This window comes from Calidris pugnax, unplaced genomic scaffold, assembly GCF_001431845.1.
Source record: "Calidris pugnax isolate Ruff unplaced genomic scaffold, ASM143184v1 scaffold491, whole genome shotgun sequence".
Lineage (NCBI taxonomy): Eukaryota > Metazoa > Chordata > Aves > Charadriiformes > Scolopacidae > Calidris > Calidris pugnax.
Window position 1 is genome coordinate 199,019 of NW_015091208.1, and position 13,604 is coordinate 212,622.

General features: G+C 43.9%; 1 protein-coding gene across 5 annotated transcripts in view; it reads left to right on the forward strand.

Annotated features, from left to right (window-relative positions):
• Positions 1–13,604, forward strand: part of MYO9A (myosin IXA) — a 211,353-nt gene that overhangs the window by 121,934 nt on the left and 75,815 nt on the right. For all 5 annotated transcript variants that reach the window (XM_014959797.1, XM_014959799.1, XM_014959798.1 and 2 more), the window contains exon 10: positions 8,972–9,088. In XM_014959797.1, the coding sequence (XP_014815283.1) occupies positions 8,972–9,088 (117 nt within the window). The remainder of the gene's footprint in view (positions 1–8,971; positions 9,089–13,604) is intronic.

A 13,604-nucleotide genomic window follows, 5' to 3' on the forward strand; every position in this document is an offset into this window, starting at 1 on the left:
TGTCCCCTGGTGAAAAATGGGAGAGGATTTAACGGCATTCATTGTGTTGACTGAAAATTGCTGAAGGTGGAGTAACGTCATGTTGACCAACTGAATGGCTCAGCATGTCTTTGTGGATGTTTCACGGATTTGCATAATGCTGAAGAAATAGGATAAGGGTCACACACTGTCACAGTTAATAAACTCTCTGTCACAGTTAATAAACTCTACAGGCTTTTAATCCTCATTAGGGCTTTAATTCGGTTTGGTGCTTACGCTTATTCTCCAGTTCTACTTTTTAAGTCCACTTCTCATTAACTCAGTCTGTACTTGGGAACTGGAGTCTAAAAACCCAGCTCTGGGTGCAGGCACTCTTGATAAGCTGCAGGTTTTACTGTAGTGACCCAAAATAGATTGCTGCTCTTCAGTATGTGTGCGTTAAAGGGCGGGGGATTTTCTGTGCAAAATGGTCTTTGAGCTTTTTCTGCCTCACTTTTCTGTAGGGGACCATGTGGTGAGAAATAACCCCCTGCACCAGGACAGGTTGGGGGTGACCTGCTGGAGAGCAGCTCTGAGGAAAAAGACCTGGGAGTCCTGGTGGACAACAGGAAGCCCATGAGCCAACAATGTGCCCTCGTGGCCAAGAAGGCCAATGGCATCCTGGGGTGTGACAGGAAGAGTGTGACCAGCAGGTCAAGGAAGGTTGTCCTGCCTCTCTGCCCTGGGGAGGCCCCATCTGGAGGGTCATCCTGCCTCTCTGCGCTGGGGAGGCCCCATCTGGAGCACTGGGGCTCCCCAGTTCCAGAAGGACAGGGAACTGCTGGAGAGGGGACAGCAGAGGCTACAGAGATGATGAGGGGCCTGGAGCTTCTCTCCTACAAGGAGAGGCTGAGGGACTTGGGTCTTTTTAATCTGGAGAAGAGAAGACTGAGGGGGAATCTGATCAATGCCTATAAATACTTAAAGGGAGAGTGTCAGGAGGATGGGGCCAGTCTTTTTTCAGTGGTGCCCAGTGACAGGACAAGAGGAAATGGGCACAAACTTGAATATAAGAAGTTCCACCTAAACATGAGGAGGAACTTCTTTCCTGTGAGGGTGGCAGAGCCCTGGAAGAGGCTGCCCAGGGAGGTGGTGGAGTCTCCTTCTCTGGAGACATTCAAACCCACCCTGGACACGTTCCTGTGGGACCTGCTCTGGGTGGCCCTGCTCTGGCTGGTGCCTCTGATTGTCTCCGACAGGAGATTGGAGTGATGGAATGATGCTCAGCATCCCTCCTGAGAAAACTTGATGCCTGTTAAAATGTAATATTAATTGCTTTTTTGATGAACTGGTCATAAGAACTGCCGGTACCAAAACAATCCATCCCCCGGCCTTTCTGTTCCATTTGGCCAGGGTCTCTCTGTCTCGTCCTTTGCATTAGCCGTGAGGGAAGATGGGCAGGTCTTTCCACGAGCTGAGATGTTTAAAGTCTTTAGAGGTCTGTAGCCAGTTCTTAAACACCACTTGGGAATCATTCCTTACCCGGAATTGATCAGTGCATCAATATAATGCACTTCCTAAGTGATAACGAACAGGAGGAGATTTGCTTTGCTTTGCTTCTGACTTCTAATTTTCTGTGTCTCTGCGCGGAGCAATGCACAGAAATGGTTATTTATTTTGCACAGGCTTTTTTGAAACAAAATGTTAGTGGAAGTGTTTATGCTGGTTACAAGAGCCCTTCATGCTATGTTTTCGTTTGAGTCTAAAATGTTTAAAGTTGAAGGTCAGAGGCTGGCTGCCGTTCAGCTACGGTCTCTGGTTGGTGTGGTTTGGATGCAGTAATTTGGGGGAGGATCTGGCTCTTGCATTTCGATATCATCCTGGAGCTCCCTAAAGCTCGTGGGGTCCACGCCCTAGAAAATGCTCAGAAGTGTTTGATTGAACCCATGTAGCTTCCAGCAACATCTTGATGGCTTTTTCTTCTGAGTAATTTGGGGGAGGATCTGGCTTTTTCATTTCGATATCATCCTGGAGCTCCCTGAAGCTCGTGGGGTCCACACCCTAGAAAATGCTCAGAAGTGTTTGATTGAACCCATGTAGCTTCCAGCAACATCTTGATGGCTTTTTCTTCTTTTCTTGCCTTCTGCTGCCTGAGATGTGCAATCACTGGGATATTGCTGCAATTACCCACGATAACCTGGTCTCCTTGCCTTTAAGAACTCGGAACCCATGTAGCTTCCAGCAACATCTTGATGGCTTTTTCTTCTTTTCTTGCCTTCTGCTGCCTGAGATGTGCAATCACTGGGATATTGCTGCAATTACCCACGATAACCTGGTCTCCTTGCCTTTAAGAACTCGTCATTATTTGTTTCCATCCATCCTCTATTCTCCAGGCTTTATTTATTTCCCTTAGTCTGAAAAACTTATAAATATTTGAGGTTTTGTTGTTAAAATTGAACTATTGCTTGCTTTTGCTCCAATATTAGGTTAGTCAACAACATAAACATCGAATCCCATAAGGGTTGGGGGCAGCACACTGGGGAACCTTTTATCCCAGTAGACCACGCGAAAACGTCTGTAGAAGGTTAACTGGGCGTCTGCTGGGAGGGCAGGTCACCACCGTGGCCTTCAGGGTCAGCAGTGGCACTGGAGGGGGAGAAGTTGGAGTCAGCAGAATGAAGACCAAGGGCTCTGTCCGCTGTTTGTGGGTGTCTCTTCACTTTTCAGAGTCATTGTTGGTTTCACAAGGAGCTGATGTTTAAAACCAGGGCAGAGATTGGCGTCTCCTCTCTACTGAGCTGTGCCGAGAAGATGAAACCAAGAACTAGGTTTGGTAAGGGTGTCTGGAGTTTACATGTCACTGAGCACCAAACCCATCCGTGTGTGTCAATAAAAAGTGGGTTGAGCTCAGCTCAGTTGTGGGGGGCCACCTTGATGGCAGCCTGGTGTGTTTTCACTGAGAAGATTCCCCATTAAATTACACCCTGGTAGATACTTCCATCTTAAATGCTGATGTTGCCCCCAACAACAACCTGTGCTTTCCTTCAAAGAGCCCAGCTGGAGATCTTGGCTCCAGCACCAAGTCCAGAGTCTAGAAGATGTGGGATATTGCAGCGCCAACGTGGAGTTTGCACAAATCCAAGCCTGAGTTTTACTGTTTCTGGCAGCTCTAAGAAGGCCCAGGGACACATGCAGGGGGAAGACTTGAGCTTTGAAAAGAAATTGGAAGTAAGAAGAGATTTTATTCTAATGAGTTTTTCAGTCGGTACATCCCGTGCCCGAGCTTTACAGCGAAGGGGCCCATCCGCTTGGGAAGAGCCGCATTTGTGACAGTTCATATTTTTTTTTCAGCATTTAAAGTCATAAAATTCAACTGGCAGCTTGTAGCATTAAAGTGCTCCCTTTGTTTGATTGATTTATTTTTTTTTTCAAAACCAAATTGTGGCAGAGTGAATAAAAAGTCGCTGGTAAAACCAGGGGGTTAGGATGCAAAAAGGATGCTTTAATCTTGGTTATCTCTCTATAAGCTGCTGTGGTTTCTGAATATGTAGCAAAGTGAAAGAAACCATCGTTCTGGCATTTATTAAAAATACGATTTTTTAAATATATTTTTTTCCTGAGAGCCATGCTGGCTCTGGCCATCCAACCCCCTGCACAGGCTTTAACAGCAGCAAACAGAAGCAGTGCAAAAAAAAAATTACATTAAAATACCACCCTTTTACATCATCACATACAGCTTTTTTCTGATTTTTGCTCTTCATGAGTCATTGTTTCTGTGGCAGATGGTGGTATGGGACCGTGTAATGTGCAAATGGTATTGTTATAGCAAAGAAACCTGTCAAATTAAAGTTTCAGAGATAATAATTTTAAAAAAATATTTATTTCTGGAATTTGATTGCAACCAGCAGAACTGTGTTTTAGGGGAAAAGATTAATTTCCTTTTTTTTTTTTTTAAAAACCAGACACAGAAATTAGAGTTTCAATGCCTTTTTTTTTTTCCTGATTCCATTTAGAAGTTTTCTGGGAGGATGGGCTCTAATTTTTTTGCTTTCCCTGGATTATCCTGGGTACCAGCAAATATTTTGACTAATGCTGGGGCAAAAAGACCCTTTCCTCAGCGTTTGAAATCTCAGCTGGGTGCAGAATAGCAGGAGTCAGAAATCTTGACCCTGGGGTGGGGGGCAGGGGGGTGCCATAGAGACGACAGCAGACAGAAGATGTGTTCATATGCGCTAAAAGAGTTTGTAATCTTAAGAATTAAGAATCTACTGAACTTCTACAACTGTCTTTTACAGAGGCTTTTAATTTGAGCAAGTTTGGTTTTCTTAGATTATATCTTTTGCCGTCTCTTAAAGACAGGCTGTCGCTGCTGAAACTGCAAGTCCTGGCTCCAAAACACTTCAAAGAGAGATTTTAATTCTTAAGTCTGTCTCCCCCTTGTCCCTTTTGGCAGAAGATGGTTCCAAAAGTATATCTATTTTTAAGGTAGCCTGGATCCGATGCCCGTCATGAAAAGTTTCAGGCTGATCGATTTGGCAATGCAATCTTATGTAGAACCCCAAATACCTTCTTTCAGGATCTCAGCAAAAGTTGGCCAGCCCCGACACGTGGCGTTACTACCACAGAATAAATAAAATATTTATCCTTGCCAGCCTGATACGCAGGAAACCTATTGATTAAAACCTTGTCTCTCGCCTATTTCCCGAATCGCCGAGTCACGGTACTTTTGATCTGTCTTGTTTTCAAATCAGCAATATTTTTGTGTGTGCACAAGATGTTGCGCTCGCTTTGATCCCTGAGAGATTTGTTTTGGCATTGCAGGAGCTATTTTTGTTTTGCTTTGTGAGCGAAACAGAAATGGTTTGATGAGTGCCATGGTGTTCCAGATCTGCCTAAACGTCACGTTAGACTTCCAGAAGTGACAAGGAGCTATACCTGAAGACAAGCCATATGTAATACATGCTATATATTTCAGAGAATATTCACATTTTATATATGTAGGTTAATAAATACAGGAATTAATACTCCAATAAATACAGAAACTAATGTTTAAGTGCTTATTTTCAATGCTCAGCTGCATAGGATGGATGTAAGCACATAGTACAATCCTTTCTTGAATAACAAGCCTGTAATTACAAGAATATTAGGAATATTGGACATCAGGCCATGATGTGAAGAGCAGAGACAGTTGGGCAGGATGAGCATCTTTTATTCGGCTGCGTAGGATGGATGTAAGTACATAGTACAATCCTTTCTTGAATAACAAGCCTGTAATTACAAGAATATTAGGAATATTGGACATCAGGCCATGATGTGAAGAGCAGAGACAGTTGGGCAGGATGAGCATCTTTTACCTGCTGCTCCTCTGCAGCTTTTCCCTCTTGAACAGAGATGATAAGAGTGAGACGTATTGAAAGGGACAAACCATTGTACAGGTTTTCTTTTATTTATTTTTTTGTATCAAAGGTTTTATGGTCTAGTGGTATCTTAAACCATCCACGTGGTGGCATATGGCAATGCAGGGAGAATGGCTGAAATGAAAAATGGAAGTGGAAAACTTGTTTTTGAAGTTGACTATTGCAACAACTGGGGGGGAAACATGAAATCTGACTCTTGAAATTGCAGCAGCTCCTTAATTTGAAAAGAAGTAGTGTTCCCTGACGGTCCTTATATTATGTGCTTAGATATCAATTTAGGATAGTGAGAAGCTTTACCTATAATGCAATATCATCCAGGATCTATTCTAAAGAATAATAACTTTATTGAAATGAACAAAAAAACCAACTCAAACAAAACAAAAACTTGAGTCATATAAAATAATGTCTCTGCTGCTATTTTCTGAATGTATGTTACGTGAAGGCAAAGTGCTGTCCTCAACTCTTCAGGCTAGTTAAAAATATCTCATTTTAGAAAGCTGCTGCTGGTTTGGGTACTGCGGACTTCTTTCCCAGCGCTGGTGGACATCGCTCCCCACGGACAGGTCCCTCGTGGTGCTCACCAGCTTGGAGAGCTGGTTTTGGGGTGACACTGGAGCAACTTGGGTGTTGGAAACCACCCTTGGGTGTTCTTTTCTGTGTGTGCGGTGGAAATCCTGCTGGGAGGAGACCGCACATAGGATGAGGCACCCCAAGCATCCCAGGTCCATTGGCTTGGGGAGCATGTGGGGTGAAGTGCTGGTCCCACCGCTGTGACTCTGCTGTGACGGTGCATCTGTCTGGGAGTTCTCTGCGTTTGTCTCCTCCAGAGAAAAGAAATTGGCTTATAAGGAGCCAACAAATTTGCAAATGAGATCCATGTGTACATGTGCTCCACCCCCTCCTATATTCCCTACACATTGCTTTGCCAGGAGTTTCCTACCAGTTCTTATGATACAGCCATCACTTCTATAAATAGCCATTGAAAAATTTGAGATTGGGGCCGTTGATCATGTTTTGGGATCCCAAGTGTAGCGAGGAGAGCGGCTCGTCACGGGCCTGCCCATCGTGGGCAGAAGAGAGCGATGGGTTGTCGCTTGCCCTGCACATCCCTGGAGGGCACTGGGCAGTGCTGGGGTGGTGCATCCTTAACGATATCCTCATCTATTTTAGAAAAAAAGGGGAAAATTCAGCGGTAAACTCCTGCACATCCCGTGTAACCTCTGATAAAAGGGAAAGGAAAGGTGTTGTGATATATAAACCCATATGTGACTGTAGAGAGGAAACCATGCCGTTCTTCATTGGCTTTAAATTGAAATGGTTTTCATTTTTAATTGCACACCTTTGTGTTGGAGCAGTTAATTGGGCTGGTTTGCGCTGGGACAAAGCATTGCGGCAGCGAGAAGCATTCCTGGGTCTTGGCCTGTGTCTTTCCCCAGAGACTGATTTTTCTGGTATGACTGAGGCACTGATTGTTTTTCATCTTTATCCAATTAAACAAGCTGAGATAGAGCATGGGGTTAGAGAATTGATCCTGAAATGTTCTTTTCATCACTGAAATATTCCCCCACATTTTTGAAAATCTAAAAAATAGAATCATAGAATGGTCAGAGTTGGAGGGGACCTTAAAGATCATCAAGTTCCAACCCCCTCTGCCCTGGGCAGGGACACCTCCCACCAGCCCAGGTTGCTCCAAGGCCCCTCCAACCTGGCCTTGAACCCCTCCAGGGATGGGGCAGCCACAGCTTCTCTGGGCAACCTGTTCCAGTGCCTCACCACCCTCACATTATAATTTCTTTCTGGTATCTAATCTATAGAAATAATAGTAAATAATAATAAATAGAATGACCAGCAAAAAAAGCCCTAACCAACCCACGTTGCTTGTAATAAAAATAGCAAAAAAATCCTCCCCAAAACCTTTACTGAAGAAAAGCGAGTTACTGGAAAGTAGACCTGTTTGTATTTCTAAATGCTGGCCCCTTTCCAGCACTTATTGGATAACTCAGACATTTCAACAGCTCACGCTCAGTCTTTAAACGTGCTATTTTGGTCTGTGCTACAACAAATCCTTTCGGTCTCGTTGCTCATGTATTTTCATTGTATGATTGTTTTTGGTTTGTAGCAATGATTTTTTTGGGGCAAGCAAGTAATTCCTTCTTAATCGTTGCAATATTTTGTAATTATCCGTGCAGCGGGGCTTATCCAACAGCGTTTTATTCAATGATTAGCAGCTTTCGGAGGTTTATGGACACTCTGAGCTTGTGAGCATCCTCAGGCTGTTGTGGTTGAGATGATGGCAGGAGTCATGGACCATGTCACTGCCTTCTCCTCTTCCAACTCACGAGGGAGAGAAAGCAATGCTGTGGACCCAATTAATTGCATGTTAAGAGCAAAACAGAACAGCATGAAATCACCCTAACGATACGATTACAAAAAGTCCAAGGAAAAAGAGGTGGGAACAAGCTAATGGAAGATAAACAATGGTACATGAGCTTTATGCTTTTGCTCTGGGCCACTGAAATAAGGCCACTGGGAGGATGTACCTCAATGGGAGGATTGGTGAGAAGGATTTCAAGGGAATGTGTGACAAGCCAGCAGTTTGTTATAGTTGAAGGTTTTAGTGAAATAGTTAAGCGTGAACTTTCTTTTTCCTTGTTTATTCTTGTACAGTGGCTAAAATGAACCAAAATTGAACAGTCATGGCTGGTATCGTAAGATTTTAAGGGGTTAGTATGTACCAAGCACTGCAATACAACTCAAGGTAATAATTTAAATCAAGAATCACAAGCAGCAAGAATAAAGATAGTCCTTGTATATGAATTACTGCTTTATGGTTACACATATAGGTGCCTGTCCCAAAACATGCGTGTTGGGGAAAACGCAGCCCAGGTCAAATCCTCCTTCGATCTTGGTTTTCATCACTGTTGATCAATCAAAATCTCTTTGCGCCGAGGCCAAGAGCACCGTGGTGGGGATGGCACTACAGAGGTATTATTCCCTTTTCTAGGAGAGCTGTTGGAGGAGCAGTGGATCTGCCTGCTGTGATTTGTAACTCCTCTTGGCAGTACCTGGAAAACTTCAAGTTCTCAGTAACATTCACAGATTTACTATAAAGGTTTTGGCCTCCCTCTTTGCAAGCCTGGTGCTGGTACCAGGCACTGCCTGCTCCAGCGTGGGCTCTCACATCGTTTGCTGTCGTTACCGTGCAATATCCACCCTCTTTCCTTCTCCCCAGATAAACTCTGCAAGGATCTTGGTCAAGTCAGATGCATATTTTTATATATATATTTTTTTTTTATTGTTATGATTTTCTTTTTGCTGCCAGTGATGGGATTTACGGTGTCATCTCCTGCATCATCCGCTTGAATGCACCAAAAGAAACCAAGCCAAAGTCAGGGGCACATCTCATGGCCCTGGGATTGCAACCAGCTCTCGATGGCGTCAGGGCTGTTGGCGTACGCGGCGTAAATTAAAATAGTAGACAAAAGCTTTGGCAAGGGAGAAATATGAATGTTGGATGTGGGAGCTTGAGAAGCAAAACCCATTTTAGTGCAGAGCAGGAATCATTTCCAATCCCCTTTTTTCTTTTTCTCTTTCAGGCTGTGACCGTGCGAAACTCCATGGCTAAATCCTTGTACAGCGCCCTGTTCGACTGGATAGTGTTCAGAATTAACCACGCGCTCCTCAACTCAAAGGACATGGAGGAAAACACCAAGGTAACATCTTGCTGGCTCTTTTGGCTGCACTCTTGGGTTTTTAAAATAAGTAACTACAGGTTAAAACATTGCCCGAGCTCCTAACAGCACGTTGCTTAACATAAAGTTAATTTTTTCTCAGTTTATATTTTACACCGAGTACATCATTATTTTAAGTGGTGTTTGCTGAGCTGGGAAGGGTGAAGCACCTTGAATAATATCTTCTCAAAGCAGCTGGGGAAGAGGTTTTGTTGTGGCCACCAAAGCCTGTTCCTCCTCCCCCTCCAGGAGCGATGCCAAATAATTTTCATTTTGTGTCTGAAACTATAGGACCATATATAATTGAGGGGAAAAATGGGAAATCTTGCTAATGCAAGGTGTTTTGATGAAATGGCTCGATAAAAATAATTAGAAAAGATGAACTAGTTCTGGTGTTGCTAGGTACTGAGATAGCACGACTGTAACAAGCAGAAAAGTGAAGTTAGGGGGAAAAAAGGCAGCCATGGAAAGAGCGAAGCCGGCACGGTGCCGAACCGCTTTCCCAAAGAATTTATGGACGAGATGACATGATGTTTCCTGTGATAGCGGGGCTGGATGCCATGACCCAGGACATCCTTTCCAAAACCTCTCATGTGTTCATCTGGGTTCCTCGTGGTGGGGAGATGCTGACCCCCAAAAGCGCGGGTGTAGGGAGGCGTCCACACACGCGGGCGCTTGCGGCTCAATTTCCCTTGGCTTGGAAATTTGGGGCATGGCCCAGCAGCATGTGTTGGGTTTTTTTTGGGGGTAGGGGTGTTGTACATCCCAGCTGAAGCTGCAGCTGCCAAAAGGAGGATTGTTTTGCTAAGCACTGACATTATGTTTGAATTATGCCGTAGGACCAAAGTTGCAGAGGCTTGCAGCGTAGCTGCTCCTTTATTTAACTCCATAGAAATGCTTGTGGAGTGTAATTATAGACTGGAAATAAATACATGGGCATAAAATTTGGTAATATGCTCGTCTGACAAGAAAGGTTGTTAAAGTGGGTAACATCCAGCGTGTCTTCTGACTGCACACGCTTCTTCTCTCTGTGTTTAATATTTTACCAAAAATCTTGTCTTCTTTCCTGAGTTGTTTTTTTTTTCAAGTCATCAAAAGTTTTGTCTCTGCTGTCAGGGAAAAAAAAGCACCACTGTTTGTGTATTTGGGGAAGCAGGAAAGGTGGATTCGTTTTGACAAAGAAATACATCTTAAGTGCTACTTAATTATTATTTTTTTAATGATCCAAGGATTTTTAAAAAATATTATCCGCTCTGTAGTATTTAAATACAAAATCAGACTAGGATACTATTGCTTGCTTAGTCAGCATGTCTGTAGTAGCAGGGCACAACAGTAGGTGTTTATGGGCCATTAAACTTTGGTTCCCAACCTCAAATCTCAGCAGGTAAAAGCCAGAACAGCCCAAACTCGTGCTGTTTCCCAGCATCGCCGCCGCCTATTAACCCTCTGCTCCTTCCAGCCAAGACTCTGGTGCAGCCTAACCACCTTCCCCTTGCCCTATATTATCTTATGAATTCCCAATTTTCTGACCTGTTTGTTTTGCCCAAAATTGCACGCTGTAGCCCTAAGATTGGGGTCAGGCAGCAAGTGCCTGGAGCCAGGAGCGGCGTTGCCCTTGCACCGGAGCGGATCCGCCTTCACTGGCAAAGGCCCAGGCCCCGGAGCCGCAGGAACGTGCAGGCTCCTGCTGGTGGCCAGAGCCAGCGAGGTGCTCCTGGGCTGTACAGGGGCCAGGCTTTCCAAAACAGGAAGGTAGTGCACAAAATACCGAGAAATATATACTTCTAGAGCCAGGAGCGTGACTAGGTTTATCTTCAGCATCCTCTACAAACACCGATTGATTTTCACAGGTCTCCCAGAAAACATGAAAATACACCAATCCTGCCTGGTTTATGGGTAGAGAGGTTTATGTGCATTGCAGAGAGCAGCTTCGTTAAACATTGACTAGCCAATTTTCTCTCGAGTTGTTCTACAGCATCACTCTCTTGCCCCTTTTTGTAGCCCCTGATTTGGGGTCCTTCCAGCACGGAGGGAGGAGAAGCACCTGCCTGGACTGGGCAGGGCTGGGAATAGCTGCTCCTTTGCCCTCAAGGAATAACGTGGCTGCCAGCAAGTGGCCAAGGGCATCCCGGGTTCTGGGGCTGCCACAGAGACACCAGCCAGCAATTACCACCCTTCTCTGCCCTGGAGGAACTAAGCTGATGCCAATTAATTTGGTTTTTCCTACCACTTCACAACCCTGTTGAAATCCTTTTCAGCTTGTGCTTGGAGAAACCCCAGATGAGGGTATAGGTTCTTCTTAACCTCCCTCTTGAGGTTGGGCAACACCCAACGAGTCACTGGAAGGTGGCCTTGGGAGCAGGGGCATCTCCGGACCCTGGGATTAGGTCCTCGCTGCAAGGCAAGATCTCAGCACTTGGATGATGTGTGCTTGTTGGCATCTACCAGCTCCCTCAAAAAATCTCCCAAACACACCAAGTCTCTGGTTTATGAAAGAAGAACAGACTTGCACCTCCCCACGAAAGGTTGTTGACTCCTGAGTTTGCAGCGAGTGAGCAATATGTGACTTGCCCTGCACCAAATATCCTGGCTTAATCCCAGCCCACACGTGCCACCGATATTCCTCTGACTTTTAAGATATATTTTGAAATAATCCTGCAGGCGGTGAAGGTTCAGAAGGTTGTCAGATAATGGATTTTTGGCAGAGGGCTCGCTTATATGACAGTCATGTTAAGCAGAGGTAAAATAAGACTCAAACCCATCTGAATTCAGAGTGTGTATGGGAGGAGACCTGCAGCTGGAGTTGATAAGAAAAATGAATATGAAAACGTATCTCTTCACGAGCATAAATTTTTATTTCAGTGGTCATATGCAACAGACCTATAAAAACACTTGTCTAGCCTTCACAGGAGTTGGCTTAACCGCAACAGACCTATAAAAACACTTGCGGAGAGCTTGTCTAGCCTTCACAGGAGTTGGCTTAACCAGAGCTCCCATCCACCTGGTTGGTGGTAGCTTGGGGCTTTGGTATGAAGGCTGGAGGTTGCAGAAGAAACCATCTAGGGCAACCTCATTGACCAAAACTCATGCTCAATCAAACTGGTGGTGGCCGTAATACTCCAGGGTGCAGGCTGCGTTTGCCAAGAAGGCTATTTATAGCTAGTTAAGACTATTTAATTGCTGATGGACCATGTGGTTTGGTGATAGGTGGGAAGAAGACCTAGATCCTAACAAAGACCATGCCCCAAGAGAACTTGGGATAATGGGAATGGAGACAATTTTCATATCCCAATATGTGTGTTTATTTGATGTCAGCAGTAAGGAGAAGATCAAAAGATGAAGCTGGGTAAAAAAAATAAACACCCGGCAGTCCTTCTTCCACTGTTTTTCAAGCAAGTATTTGGAAGATGTAAATCAGACCTTTGATATCCAAATTTAGTTAAATGTACAGTGAATTATTTTGGGAAAACACAGTGGGATTTGGCTTATCTCGCTTGCTGACAGGATTCGTAGCGTATTATTTCAGCAGAGAGCTGTGAATAAGTTATTTGATACTGCTTGTTTTATGCTCATAGCAATGCTGCTGTGTATCAGTTTCACTCCAACTCTGTTTTCCTCAGTCTTCTCTCTGTCCCTTTTAGCTTCTTTTATCTTCTCATGATCCCCTACAAACTGTCTGAAATTTGACCTTTATTAATGAGGTCGGAGACTTCTCCTCCTCTTGAGAACTAGATTACTAAACCTCAGAGAGTCTCTTATTTAATTCTCCTTCCATAAATTAGGTTAAGAATTGTTAGGAGTCCGTCTCGCTGCTTAAAACGATGATGGAGTGTAAACCAGGGTGGACCAAAAGGCTTTTCTTCCAAGAGGTTTTTTCTAAGCTTTTCCCATTTGGTTCTTGTGAATTGTCTTCATTTCTACCTGAATAACCCTGCTGCTGTTTTCAGGTGGGGTGCTGTGTACGTGGTGATCATGGTGCATGCCAGGTCATGGCCATGACAAAAATTCATGGCTGAATTCAGGAAGAGTTCATGGTCATGAAGAAAATTCATTTAAATTTAATCAACTAGTTAATTGTTTGGCTATCTGGCCTCAAAGAGAGTAAAAATTGCTGAACATGCAATGAGTTTAATGTGTATCCGTTCATTATTTTTAGGTCCCAATTTCCAAATTTGTAGCAAATCACTGTCTCCCACTTTACACAATAGGTCATGATGTCAGTTGTGGTGATTTATATTGGAGTAATCCTTGTAGATTTAGTGGTGATGGGTTTTTTGGGAGGGGTTTACACTATTGGCTTTGGAATATTGTAAAAAAAAATAATAAATTTTTTTTTAAAAACAGATAAAAAGTAAAAAAATAATAATAAAAAAGACTTTTTCCCCAGAATTGGAAGCAAAGCTATTTGTGATTGCCAAAATATACCTCCCTGGTGGAATGACATCATCAACGTGCGTTTGGGGTGACATAAATCAGCTCCAGCGATCGCTATTTATTG